At 40.9% G+C, this 13,255-nt stretch overlaps 1 protein-coding gene across 1 annotated transcript in view; it reads left to right on the top strand.

Moving 5' to 3' along the window:
* Positions 1 to 13,255, top strand: part of LOC112968547 (guanine nucleotide exchange factor DBS-like) — a 164,861-nt gene that overhangs the window by 125,494 nt on the left and 26,112 nt on the right. The window contains exons 19-24 of the mRNA XM_026070972.1: positions 2,362 to 2,454; positions 2,960 to 3,052; positions 6,750 to 6,875; positions 10,355 to 10,576; positions 12,478 to 12,570; positions 12,993 to 13,071. Of these exons, the coding sequence (XP_025926757.1) occupies positions 2,362 to 2,454; positions 2,960 to 3,052; positions 6,750 to 6,875; positions 10,355 to 10,576; positions 12,478 to 12,570; positions 12,993 to 13,071 (706 nt within the window). The remainder of the gene's footprint in view (positions 1 to 2,361; positions 2,455 to 2,959; positions 3,053 to 6,749; positions 6,876 to 10,354; positions 10,577 to 12,477; positions 12,571 to 12,992; positions 13,072 to 13,255) is intronic.

The raw sequence follows: 13,255 nt of genomic DNA, 5'->3' as shown, positions 1-13,255 counted from the left end.
AGTCAGAACCTCTGAATATGAAAATACTGATGAGCAGAATGTTTATGATTGAGATTTGAGTAATTAGGTAATTAATTATTTGTTGGGATTTTAGGGCCTGATCCTAATCTTTTCATTAGTAATTCCCTATTCCTTACACTATTACAAAAATTAAAGCTGGGTTTAAAGATGCAAACGTCTGTCTGAGCTGGTGTCACTACTTTATGCAGCAGTAGCTTGTGTTAGCATAGGGCTGTTCCATTATGGAAAGTGACTGGTGATTATTTTACCTTTTTTATAGACTGAACAGGTACTTTTCTTTCGCCCCTAATATTGTTTTTGACTATCACTGTCTCTGTTCTACCTGCCTAGCCCAATCAGTCTTCTGTGGGTGAGGATCAAATTGTAATGCTTGATTAACTTTCTGATTACTTTTAGTTTTGCAGGTTTTACCCCCTGCTAACTTTCTACCATGGCAACATGTAGAAACAATCATATCTGCGTGAGGGAAACTCTGCACTTATTTTGAAACAGCACCATTAATATCCTATTGAATTGCAATGGAGCTTTTTGCGTTGCATAATCCTTGACACAGTAAGGTGTTGCATAGCACCACTCTGCTTTCACGCTGGATTCATCCAGGCGACACCAGTTTAGGGCAACAGAGGAAGATAGCAGTGATACCGATTTTGTGTAGAAACTCTACCCAGAAGAAAACGCTTTCCCTGCACCAAGAATAGGCACTGTCTAGTGGACTGAAAGCACAGATGTGAGAGCCAGGAATTCCTGAGCTTTATTTTTGCCGCTGCCTTTGATTCATTGCGGTCACATCCACAAGGAGAGGTGCAGATGGAGATGAGGACCTCTGAGGTGGCAGCCAGCCTGCCTAGGGGTCTGTATGGCTCTGCTCCACTGTTGCAGGGTGGCAGGGTTTCTGTGCTGACCTGGCTCATGGTTCCCTAAGCGAGAACGTGGCAGAGGGACACCTGTCTGTCTCTTTCTGCCCATATAGCCCAGGGAGCTTGAAATACACGTCTGCTTTCATAGAGATTGCCTTTGTTTTTACTGAAGTCAATGAGATTTTGCCATGGGCTTCCATAGGAGCACCTGGAGTCTAGTCAAAGGTGTAAATGGGTCAAGTGAATCCACCCACTTCTAATTTGGATAGGGCAGAGTTTAAGTGCTTCTCCCTGCCTAGCCTGGAACATCAATAAGACAAACTTGCCACTTTTTAATTCACCCTTATACCATTGAGAACCAGCACTATTTGCAAAGTGCTTTGAACACATAAACCTTGGCTAAGTGCTAAGTTTTATTAGTAAATACTGGTCTGTGTCAGTACTGTTAACAAAAATTACATTTCTAATGTTTTTTTGTTTTCAAGCCATCTATTCCCATCTCTGGAAGGTAATAGTTGTGTCCAAGCGACTAGTCATTGAGTCCTGAGAGAGCAGGCTCTGCAGGGACTGATCAGACCAAAGCATGCCACAGGCTGAGCAGTCAGAAATTTTTTTAATTTAAGTTTTGATTTTCTGGAAAGTTCACTTGTGGCTTGCTCTGTAAAGATTAGTAAGAGTTGGCAGTAGTTTTCCTTTGGGGCCATAAAGTAAGGGCATATGAACAAGTTACTGCTGGGTAGACTTGAGCAAGAACGTTACGTCTCAGTTACTTTGAATAAATGGTATGCTCTTACCTCGTTGATGATACAGGGAAGCCAAACTGTCTTACAAATTTGCTTGTATTTGCCATGAAGAAAATTTGTGTATGGATAGGCCTCTGGAACAGCTGATGTACCTTACTACTAGCAGTAGTTCTTTTATGTACCTATACATTGTCCAGAGAACAATACTAATACTTCATTTTACAAAGTACCTTCTCTCTGAAGGTCTCAAAGCAGTTTGCAAATCTTTGTTACAGATCTCTCAGATGTGTTCACAAAAAATCTGCCCTCTTTTGTGTCGAATGGGAGTCACCCTGGGCTTGCTTTTCATGAGTGCTGCTTCTCCATATTTCCAATTAATGGCAAAAAGCTTAAATCAGTAGATAATGTGGAAAAGCATGGATACCCAAAATTGCATGCATGGTCTCTAGCAAAGCCATGAACTGGACTTTCTTGGTCCTTTCTGCAATTAGATTGTGTGTCTTCCAGTCTGCAGTCTCCTTGCCTTGTGTGGCCCCTCAAAACTCTCACTTTCTGGTGTGTTTAACTTTACAAGAGTAAAAAGCAAATGTGGTAGCTTCAGTGTATTTTATAAACAGACTTATGACCGTGACTTAATTCACTTCCATGCATAGGCTGGAAGGTAAGAGAAAGCATGACTAATGGCAGGTGCTCTGTGGATTCTTTCTTCTTACCTTACTTAAACTCTCCTTTTGTTGCAGAAAGAGGACCTCCAAATATATGAAAAATACTGTCAGAACAAACCAAGGTCTGAAGCTCTCTGGAGACAATGTGGAGACAGCATCTTTTTTCAGGTGGAATTTCACTTCAGACTGGCAATGCGAGTCCATCATAACTTGTTCTCCTTCTATATCTTTTTCTTTAGAAAACTTAGCAAAAAATACAGACTTTTCTGTATGCTTCTTATACTGATAGCAGGTGCTCAGTATGTGTCGTCCTCTTTACAGGAGACTAGATAGGTAGGATAGTAGGTAGAGTTTCTGGACAGGAGCTGAGCTCTTCAGGCCATACCCGAAGGCAAAGAAGTGCTGGCTTCTTTGCAAACCCCAAATGACTGCAATCTTGTGAGCAGGGCATGCCAGATTTCTACAGTAAGCTAAACCTAAACATTAGCTCTCATTAAGATATATTTTCACTGTAGCATAAGTTACCTGGAAACTCCTATGCAGGTAGAACAAATTTCTCTCCATTAACCCACAGACATACCCTCTTTAGATTACTAAACCATAGCTCACATCTTGGTGTCCTAACTGTGTTTCCAAAAGCAATCATATTTTTCTTCCTTTTTGTCCTTTACAGGAATGTCAGCGTAAATTGGATCATAAGCTCTCACTAGATGCTTATCTTTTAAAGCCAGTCCAGAGAATCACCAAGTACCAGCTGCTATTAAAGGTAAGTTCTCCATGACAGTGCAAAGCTTGTTTTACTTAAAGAATTGTGTATCAGCGTTATCTTCTGAAGGACTAACTGGAAATAAATCCTCTCTCACTTCATCAACAAATAGTTTGTAATGTTAAGTTGTAGGTTGGTAACAAACAGAGTCGAAGAAAGGACTTCTGTTTCAGGATAAATACTGCTATTACTTCACTGGGGAAAATAAACTAATTTATATTCTCTATAGCAAGTATTATTATCTAGTTCTTTAAATAGAGATTGAAATTGGCTTTATTGGATCAGTATAGTCTTACAGTTTGAGAACGGGAACTGATGATTTAAATCCTGTCTCTGACATCTGTCCTGGTTAAACAAAACTCTCTTTGGTGTAAGCAGACCTAGGATTTCACTTTTGCAGCTCTCTGAACCTGCTACTTTCCCTTGTTTGTGACTCAGACTTTTCAGAAGGAGCCACTCCTTTTGGTGCCTCCATTTTTGAAGGCCCAGCTGGAAACAGATGGGCTGCAACTTTTCCAAGGGATGAATAATCTCAACCTCCCGCTTGATTTTCATTGGAACTGTGAGTGGTCCATGCTTGAAATTCTGATCTGAACTAAGCAAGAAGAAATAGAAGCTCTCAAACCAATGGGCCTTTTTGAAGACAGTGGCTTAAATTTCTGTCTTCATCTCCTCGGTTCCAAAACACAATCAATATTTACTGACTTTCCAATGGGAAGGTGGTGAAGATTATTTACGTGTTGTTCTGAAGCATCTGGACTTAAGGCAATGCTGTGTACTGTCATGAAACTTACTGTGAAACTTGCAATGAAGATTTTAGGCTGCAGTCTTATTTGCTAATAGTTACCGTGGCTCCAGTCAAATTATGCCAGTTTAAGCCATGTGAGGATGTGGCCATTCATTCATTTGTGCATTATTGCCGTAACATATTTTTTGGCTTTACACAAAATTGTATAATCCAAATATTGAAGGGGAATATTAACAAGGATGCAACTTCACTGACTCTAGTAGATTTGCATCAACTTAATCCAGAAATTCAGTAAATTCAGTAAATCCAGTAAATTTGGCTCCATTTCTTGAAGCTATTCTATGAGAAGGGAGAAAATGTCAAGGTCTTCAGAAGAGCAAGAATAAACCAGATTCTGCTTTTAATTTGAAATATGCCTGTAAATAAAACCAAGATTAGATCAAGGAGTGCAATTCTCAAGCAAAACAGGTTACAGCCATTGGGGTTGAAGCTAGTTAGACCAGTTTTGTACTTAGCAACTGCACATTGGCAAGGACATTTAACTTGTCAGGGATTCTGAGATCTGTGGAGATGGCACACTGAGTCCCTGGCAGGAGGAGCTTTTACAGATGTAAGAGAAAGGGAATCTGTGAAAAACTGGTAGCAAAGTAGTGCCTAAAAAGCTGCATGCCATGATGAGCAATGGGCAGATGAGCTGTAAATTCTGGGTCACAATTATTGCAACCCTCTGGTTACAATCATTTTAGCTGATATTGAAAAGCTTTACAGAGAGCAGGGGTCCATCCAGATTCTAGAGAGTGTACTGCAGGTACCATATGAATACATCTTGCTTTTATTCACTAAGCACTGGTCACCCAAGTATTTCAGCCCCTGCTGTTGAGGGTTTGTGAGAATTACCTTTTTTCAGCCCTGTTTCGCAGGAACATAAGCCTCACAGCTTTTGGATTCGGTGATTTCCAAACTCAAAATGTGGCTGAAAACAATGATATACTTGAATGAAACCGTGTAAAAGGCCACATAGCCTTAGACGTCCACCAGAATGAGGGAGTCTCATTCTTACTGTAATAAAGATGAAGGAAGAAAATCCAGTAGCATCTTGATTCATTCCTGGGTGCATTTCTGGGGCATAGTTTCTGTTAGTATTCTGGTCAGCACAGGGAAACAAAGCTAAACTCACTGTACAATTCTTAGTGAGCTGCTGTTGTTGCAATAGTCTATTCCTTAATTTCTTCACAGCTTGCATTTCTGAAGTGAAACCTACATTCAACCAAACACTTTTTTCATACCAATAATAGATGTGTAAGGCAGGAACAAGTCAATAGTGATGAATATGAAACCTGTCTAAGTTTGTAAGGTTATCTGGAAATGAATTCTGTCGCCGGAACTCTTGTCTCATTAACAACCAACAAACTATTCTTTCAGCTGATTAATGGATACAGATTGCAAGCATCAAAATCATTGGTCACTAAACATGACGATAATCAGTTATCCTGCTGCTTTGGTTACAGTCATGTTGCTTTATCTGTTAAATAGTGGGATCCTGATTGGCTTTGGTCTCAAATTCTATGGTGTAGTCTTGGGATCTTCCAAGTGCTTTGAGATTCATGTCTTCTCAAAGCTGCACCAACCATATGTGGGTTTATTCCCGTTTATCTGTTATCTAGATGCTTTTAGCAAAGACATAAAGTCTGATGCTGATCTCAGGTAGATACTCATTGGCAATAACTGCTTTCTATACAATACAGTGTAGAAAAACAACCAGTGCATCTGAATCAGGCTCAGGGCTTCTCTATATGTAGAAGAACAAGCAAGACACTTCACTTAAAAACAAAATAACTTAGTGTCTTTCAGGATTTGCATAGGTTATAACTCTCTTGGTTCCAGGAAGAGAGTTGAGTCCTGAGCTTTGATTAGAACTTTTCAGAGATAACCAGCAAGCAGAAAACACACAGAAATAACAAAAGTTGTCCTTTAGTAGTTGGCTCTAAACATTTGGAACTCAGAATGGAATCTCTGTATGTGAAGTGATTACAGAAATTGAGCCCTCACTGGGATTTTTTTTTAATTGTTTCTTGGCTTTGGTCACATGCTTCTTAACTCGTCCAGAACTTTGTTTCTTATTCCTTGTGCAAGGGTTGGAGGATGGAGTAACTTCCCTCATTTCAAGCAGGATATAGTTTTTAATGAATTTTTGCTATAGGCCAGCATTGTTCTTTGAGATTACTGTCTTTTGAAAAAGGATTTCAAGTTTCCAAATGTAGGTTTGCAGCTTGTAGCACAGAGATAGAGAATAAGAGATGGGGAAGATTTATAGTAATCTGCCCTATTCTCCCCCCAAAAAAATTAGCTGCTGAAAAACCTGCCCTATAGATTAAAGAAGCTTCATTTAATTTAAGAAAGAGAGATTTGAGAGGTGATTTGATCATAGTCTATAAGCATCTACATAGGAAGTGACTTACTTTTAAGCAGAATTTCTTTATCTAAAAGACAAGAGCTTGCTGAGACCTAAAGAGTAGAAGCTGAAACCTGACAAATTCAGACTAGTAATTAATTTACATTTTTAACAGTGAGGCTAAGTAGCTCCTGGAACAAATTGTGAAAGGAAATGGTGAGTCCCCTAGCACCTGAAATCATTATATTAAGGCTGAGTTTCTTTTCTAGCAGATGTGGAGTAAAAAGCTGGATGAAATTCTGTGATACGCAAAAGATCATTGTAAATGTGCCAGAATGGTTCTGTCTCATCTTAAATGAATCCATATAACTTGAAAATGGGCAAGAGCTTAAAGTGTCTATCTGTAGTGATAATCCAAGTGAATGTCCTGTTGGTTTGTTTTTTTCCCTATAATTTTGCTACTTTGTCTGTGCAGCACAGCCTCCAGGGAGGACTGTCTTATAGTGGCTTCTGGTATAAGAAGATTTCAAGTAGTTTTCATATTTTTGTTTAACCAGGAAATGCTGAAATGTAGCAAGAACTCAGAAGGTACCGCTGAACTGGAAGAGGCCCTGGCCACAGTGCTCGATATCATCAAATCAGTTAATGACTCCATGCACCAGATAGCAATCACAGGATATGAGGTATTTTTTGATTTTGCTCGTACTCTAGTCTTGACCCATGCAATGTTCATATCAGCAGTAGTCAGGCTGAGCCCATGTCAGGTACACTTTGCGGGAGTCTGTGCCACATCCTTGAATGAGGCCACTTAGTGATATGTTGTGGTCATGAAAATACATGTCAACATACCTCTCACGTGGTGGTTTGTGTGAATATGGGGAGGAAGTATGACTAACGCAATCCTGACTAATCACACCCAAAACTCATCTGTAGGTGAGAGGGAAACTGTCTGTGACCACTATGCAATTCAAGCATTTCCAAATCTCTTGCTCTTAGGGAGAAAAATTTGGCTTCCATTTAAAGTGGGTAATAGGATCCATCCCTGTGCATAAGAAACTCATTATCTGAAATACACAGTAACAACCACAGCACAAATCAACAGCCATAAATGCATATATCTCTCTGCTGAGGTTCCACTGAAGGCGACTGACTTGCAAGAACTGGTACTGCCTATGGGAAATGAGTCCATGAGTGAGAAGCAGAAGTGAATGATACGTAAGGGAGAACTGCATCTGAGGAAATGAGGCCTGAGAGTGATGTGATTGCCCATTTTGAAATAGCTGCATGGTGAAGCCTCCAAGAAAAAAAATGTTCTGAACAATTTGGTTCAAAGAGTTGTAGGTCAAGGTGATGGGGTTTAGTCTGAACAACAGAAAAACAGGATTTTATGCTGAATGTGACTTCCAGAAAAAGTGTTGGGATCTGTACCAACCACTTCTGGATAGGAAGTGTGCCCTTTACAGCCTTCTAGGTGTCAGAAGTAATACCTTGTGGAAGCTTCCCCAAACCATTCTGTTAATGGCTAATTCTCAGTGTCTCAGAGCTTCATTTTAGAAGGACTTTAAAGCTTGGATATTTTTGCAGACCTGGGCCTGTAAACATGGGTGTGGAAAGCTTGTGGATATGACACATCTTTTGCTTCCCCAGTTTCCACTGGTTTTGGTTCATCCCCAAAGGAGCAACACAGCTTTTCTCATGTCTTTCTCAGATTAAATTTATATAGTTACAGCTATTTACCAAAAATCTCCTCTGTTGTGTTTAAACAGCTCTGTAATGGATGGGCAGAAGAGCTTCTCCAAGAAAGGTGACATCATTAGCCTGGGCAGAAGGGATCTATTCAAAGGAAGATTGCCCCATCCAGATTCCTGCCCATATAAATGTTGAGGTCACATTCACTTTTGCATATTCCTTGCTTTCAAATCACAGAGCAGATTTTTATGCAGGAATTCGACAGAGCATTCCTGTTCCTTTTCAGCCTCTACTTTTGAATTTGCCAGATTTCCATGAAATGACTGACATGCTAGCTCTGAGGACCAGTCTTTGGCTGTGCTTTCTCAGCTGAACCGAAAGATGTGAAAAGGTGCATCATGGCTGCATTTGTAGCCCAGTGTTGACAGCATTCTTGAGATGGTTTGTTACATGATTATTAAGTGGGGCGAAAGTGTAAAAGAGGAACCCAATAATTTCTTCTCTCCATTCTGCCTAACTCAGATGCTCGGCTAGGATACTAAATAAATACTTCCCACTGCTTATGAAACCACACCCCAGCTTGTGGAGTCTTCCCCACACAGGCGTGGTAGAAACACCTTTTGGAGAAGGATATTACGCCAGCGGAAAAGCAGGTTTTGTGGTAGCTGTTGAATGCTGCTAATTGCATAGACTGTTCTGCTTCTTGAAGATGTGCACATACGGGCTTGAGGGACGTAACTCTTGTGTAAAAAATTGCTGGCTTTTTTTTGGGGGGGGGGAAGACACAAAAAAAGTAGAGGAAAGCTTGGAGAGCAGAAGTTTTAGAGATGTTCCTTACTATCATCCTAGCCTTTGTACACAATCTTGCCTGGGTGGTTTGTTCATCAGCACCTGAGTCATTCATATGTATCTCTCACCTTCCATGAACAAGAGATACAGTGTATTGTTCTAACAGGAAATAATTATATCTGAGTTAGTGATGAAATCCTCCACTTTAAATAAACATCCTTTAGGACAAAATATACTTGCTATAACTCCAGTCCCAGAAGACAGACCTGTCACAAGAGCTGAACTGAGCCTCTGGACTGAGCCTGCCGCACCAAACAGCAGCTGGAGTGACAGGAGGGTCTCACCATTGTCAGAACAATGTGGAAAATATGTTTCTTTGATTTAGCTTTACATTTCATCAGTAAGCTTACACCCACATGCACATGCAAATACAAACACACAATATTGTGTGCATGAATAAAAAATCCAACTCTATAAATTAGAGATGAGAGACTTATAGAAATTGCTGGGATTTTTGGAATACTTTGGAGAGTCTCATAATGTCCCAGTATGGAGTAGAAAAGTACCTAATCAAACCCTGGTTTTGCAGGTGGATCTAGGGTAGAGGGTGGGGAGTGAGAGGGAGGCCAACCTGCAATCTGTGCTTCAAGACATCAGACATTCCCTCTGGTAGACAACATCTTCACCTTATAATCAACAGAACATATAAATGTTGAAAATATGTCCTTTAATAATGAACCCAGCTTGTTCCCTAAACTTACACAAAGCACTCCCTGAAAAACTTGCCACCAGTGTAACTGTGATCATTATTTCTTGAAGTCCATTAGCATACAGGTGTTGCCACGTTACTGCGCCCTTTAGTATTGAACTGTGCTGGAAATGTTTGTGCTGGTGGTATCTGAGCCAGATGTCATTTGTATCAGTTGAAGTATTTCCCCCTTGGACAAGGGCTTTAACTCAGAAAGGTCTGGTTGCTGCTTACTTTCTTTCTCCCTCAGGTACTTTTATGGCTCTTTAGTGCATTTACTCCCTCTTTGACCACGGCTGTGCAGCATTCCATAGTTTGCAGATGGTGACCTGAGAAACTATTGATAGAGCTTTTAAAGGCTGTATTTTGCAATGGTAGGGAATTACACACCTACATACCTCTAGGCACTGGTCTGTGTCTTAAGACATCTACATGTTGTTCAAGATCTTGCCCAGGGATACATGAGATGCTCGTAGCAGAGCAGAAACTGAACCTGGATCTTTGAGAGTTGAGGCCTTTGCTTGGACATCTTGACTGCAGTGCCCCTTCACACTGCCTTAGACTCAAGAGTCTTGAAAGCCAGTTCTTGTTAGAAGAAGCTGCTTCCCCTGTAGTCATCAGAGGGAAAAACCAGCGTGGCAGGTCCAAAGAAGTCCTGAGACTGATCCTGAGACACTAACTATGAATAGGGAGACAAGCTGGGAATTATGGACATGGAAAACCGTGGGTCAATGGTTATAGGAAGAAATCACAAAGGTTTAGAAAGCAGACAAGAGCAGCTGGGCTCCCAGCTGCAACAGTTCCTCCCTCCACGACAAGGGATGCCTAGGCACCTGGCTCAGCCTGGAACCTTAAACAGCACTAGAGGAAAGGACTATGCCTGGGATTACTCTAGTCTGATAATGATATAAGTTCTGTTTTTCCCTTGCCTGCTAGGGGGATGTCAGTGAGCTTGGTAAGCTTTTGATGCAAGGTTCCTTCAACGTGTGGACTGACCACAAGAAAGGGCACAACAAGGTGAAGGACTTGGCTAGATTCAAACCAATGCAGAGGCACCTCTTTCTCTACACAAAGATGCTGCTTTTCTGCAAGAAACGGGAGGAGAACACAGATGGCCATGAGAAGACAGCTTCATACAGCTTTAAAAATTCTTTAAAGGTAATAAATTTGGCAATGGGAGGGGAGAGAGATAAATCTACTTAGTGTTCTCAAAACACATTGGGCATTTTAAATACAAAACGGGGAGGTTTTCTTGTGGCAAGATGAAGAATATACCCATACCTGTGGCTATCCTGCAACCCTGCGTAAATGGAAGCTCCCATTTTAGTTTTGATTTGGAGACAAACCCAGTCATATGTCCTGCAGCTCCAGATCTGAACCTTGGTTTTGCTGCTCAGTACAAACTAGCACCTTGTATGTTCTTTGCTCAGCGTCCCATGGAGAGGAGCAAGACTGAATGGAGCTGTATCTCTCATTGTTCTGCCTATAAGCATCCTCCAAGTTCAGTTTTATCATGAGCTTTGTTACTGACATCAGTCAAGCAGATATATTCTGTGCCGAGAATAGCTACTGATGAATCACAGCATAAATAGAAGTGCCCTCTTATTCACAGGATTGACATTTCCAGATATCAATCAGGACATTTTCTGTTAAGATTCGCAAGCAGACCAAATCTTCCCTTCAAGCCCATTGATGTAACACTTGTAACTTCAGACATCTAACATGTGTCATCAACTGTAATGCTGCAAACCTATTACAGGGTAACCAGACAGGAGTTGTAATAGAGCCTGGTTCAAGGAGTGAACCAGTCATTGTAAATATAATTTATATTAATGCTTGAAGTTTCTTTCTGTGGAGATGGCCTTGATTATGTCATGATTCTTACTGCTGAATTTTTGAAATCTCATTCTGAGGCAAGTCAAAACAAGGGCAAAGAACAAAATACAGAAATAAGATGGGAAGAAGTTGCTAAGATTGGTAGTAGCTGGAATTCAAACTTGTGTTTAAGAAGCTATCATTTAAAAAACATAGAATTATTTTCTCTTCTTCAGTTCCTTATTTGTCTTGTCTAGTTAGGAACTTAGCTCCTGGCTCACCTTTTTTTTTCTTGTTTGCTGAAACTTAAATTTTTTGTTTTATCCAGACTTCACAGAATCACAGAAGGGTTGAGGTTGGAAGGGACCTCTGGAGATCATCTAGTCCAACCCCCCTGCTCAAGCACATTGTACAGGATCGCGTCCAGGCGGGTTTTGAATATCTCCAGAGAAGGAGACTCCACAACCTCTCTGGGCAACCTGTTCCAGTGTTCTGTCACCCTCACAGTAAATTTATCCTCATGTTCAGATGGAACTTCCTGTGTTTCAGTTTGTGCCCATTGCCTCTTGTCCTGTCACTGGGCACCACTGAAAAGAGTCTGGCCCCATCCTCTTGACACCGTCCCTTAAGATATTTGTATACATTGATAAGATCCCTTCTCAGTCTTCTCTTCTCCAGGCTAAACAGGCCCAGTTCTCTCAGCCTTTCTTCATAAGAGAGATGCTGCAGTCCCCTAATCATCTTTGTAGCCCCACTCGATCCAGTGGTTCCATGTCTCTCTTGTACTGGGGAGCCCAGACTTGCAGATGAGTTGTTAAATCTCCAGATTCAACAACACTAAACCATAAAGCCCCATCCTGTCCCTTTTCCTCTCCCACCCCAACAGGTCAGTGATGGTGAGCTGAAAACACCACCTTCCTCAAACTGAAAACATCTGTAGGTGGACAGGAGCCAGGATAGGGGTAAAAACTGACTAAGTTCAAGCAAACAAAGTAGTGAAGATAAACCCATGGTCAGGCATTAACCTGTTACTTTTGAGCACTTTTTTTTTTTTTAATTTTGACAGCAACAATCAGAAAAATGAAATGGTAAATTATATTTTGAGAAATATATGTTCTGAATTTTCTTTTCAATAGCTCCCTAGGGTGCAGAAATGAATGCAGCCTTTTGCATCTCAGGAAATACAGTTTAAAGACCATTGACATTTTCCAGATTCCAGCTTCTCCTTTTCTATTTTGAAACAGATGAGCACTGTGGGCATTACAGAAAATGTAAAAGGGGATAACAAGAAATTCGAGATCTGGTATAACGGCAGAGAAGAAGTCTATATCATTCAGGTAATGACCATCCTTTCTTTCTAAGGACTGTACTTCTTTTCAAATGAGTTCTTTTTAAGGAAGTTTCCAGCTTCCTGACCTTCACTATCCTGTACACTGTCAAGAAACAATAGCCACTGGGAGCCTCATTGTTGTGTTGGCACTGAGACTAGTAATTTATCTTTGTGAAAATGGTTGTGACTTTGGGCAAAAAAGGTAGTAGAAAATTACTTGGAAGGCTGGACAGAAGAACAAGGACAGGACCTTAGATTCATGATAACCTTTCCATCTTGAAAAGTGCCCTCTGCTTTCTTTTGATCTCAGAGCTGGCCACAGGGTTTCATTTCCGGGTGAGACTGAAAGCAGATGTAGCTTAGGGCAGCCAAGGGACTGGCAGCACGCTTTAACTAGATCTGCTTTACCTTTTTCTCTTGTGTTCTCAGGCATCTTCTGTTGAGCTGAAAAACACATGGATTTCGGAGATTCGCAAAGTCCTGACGGGACAACTGGAAGCATGTAGAGGTAGGACACACAGAGTGTGACCTGATGATGTTGCCTTCCTTCTGTACTTGTGTGTGACAACATGGAGCTGGGATGAGTTACAGGGTAGTCCAGCACTACCAGTGAAAGTAGCACAAACAGATCTACACAAGGATAAGCATACATTCCTGGGTGGTTGCAGCACTGCTGGGATTTATACCCTGTT

This window comes from Apteryx rowi, unplaced genomic scaffold (assembly GCF_003343035.1).
Source record: "Apteryx rowi isolate R43461 unplaced genomic scaffold, aptRow1 scaffold_32, whole genome shotgun sequence".
In the NCBI taxonomy this organism is placed as follows: domain Eukaryota; kingdom Metazoa; phylum Chordata; class Aves; order Apterygiformes; family Apterygidae; genus Apteryx; species Apteryx rowi.
This window is presented reverse-complemented; position numbering and strand designations above follow the sequence as displayed.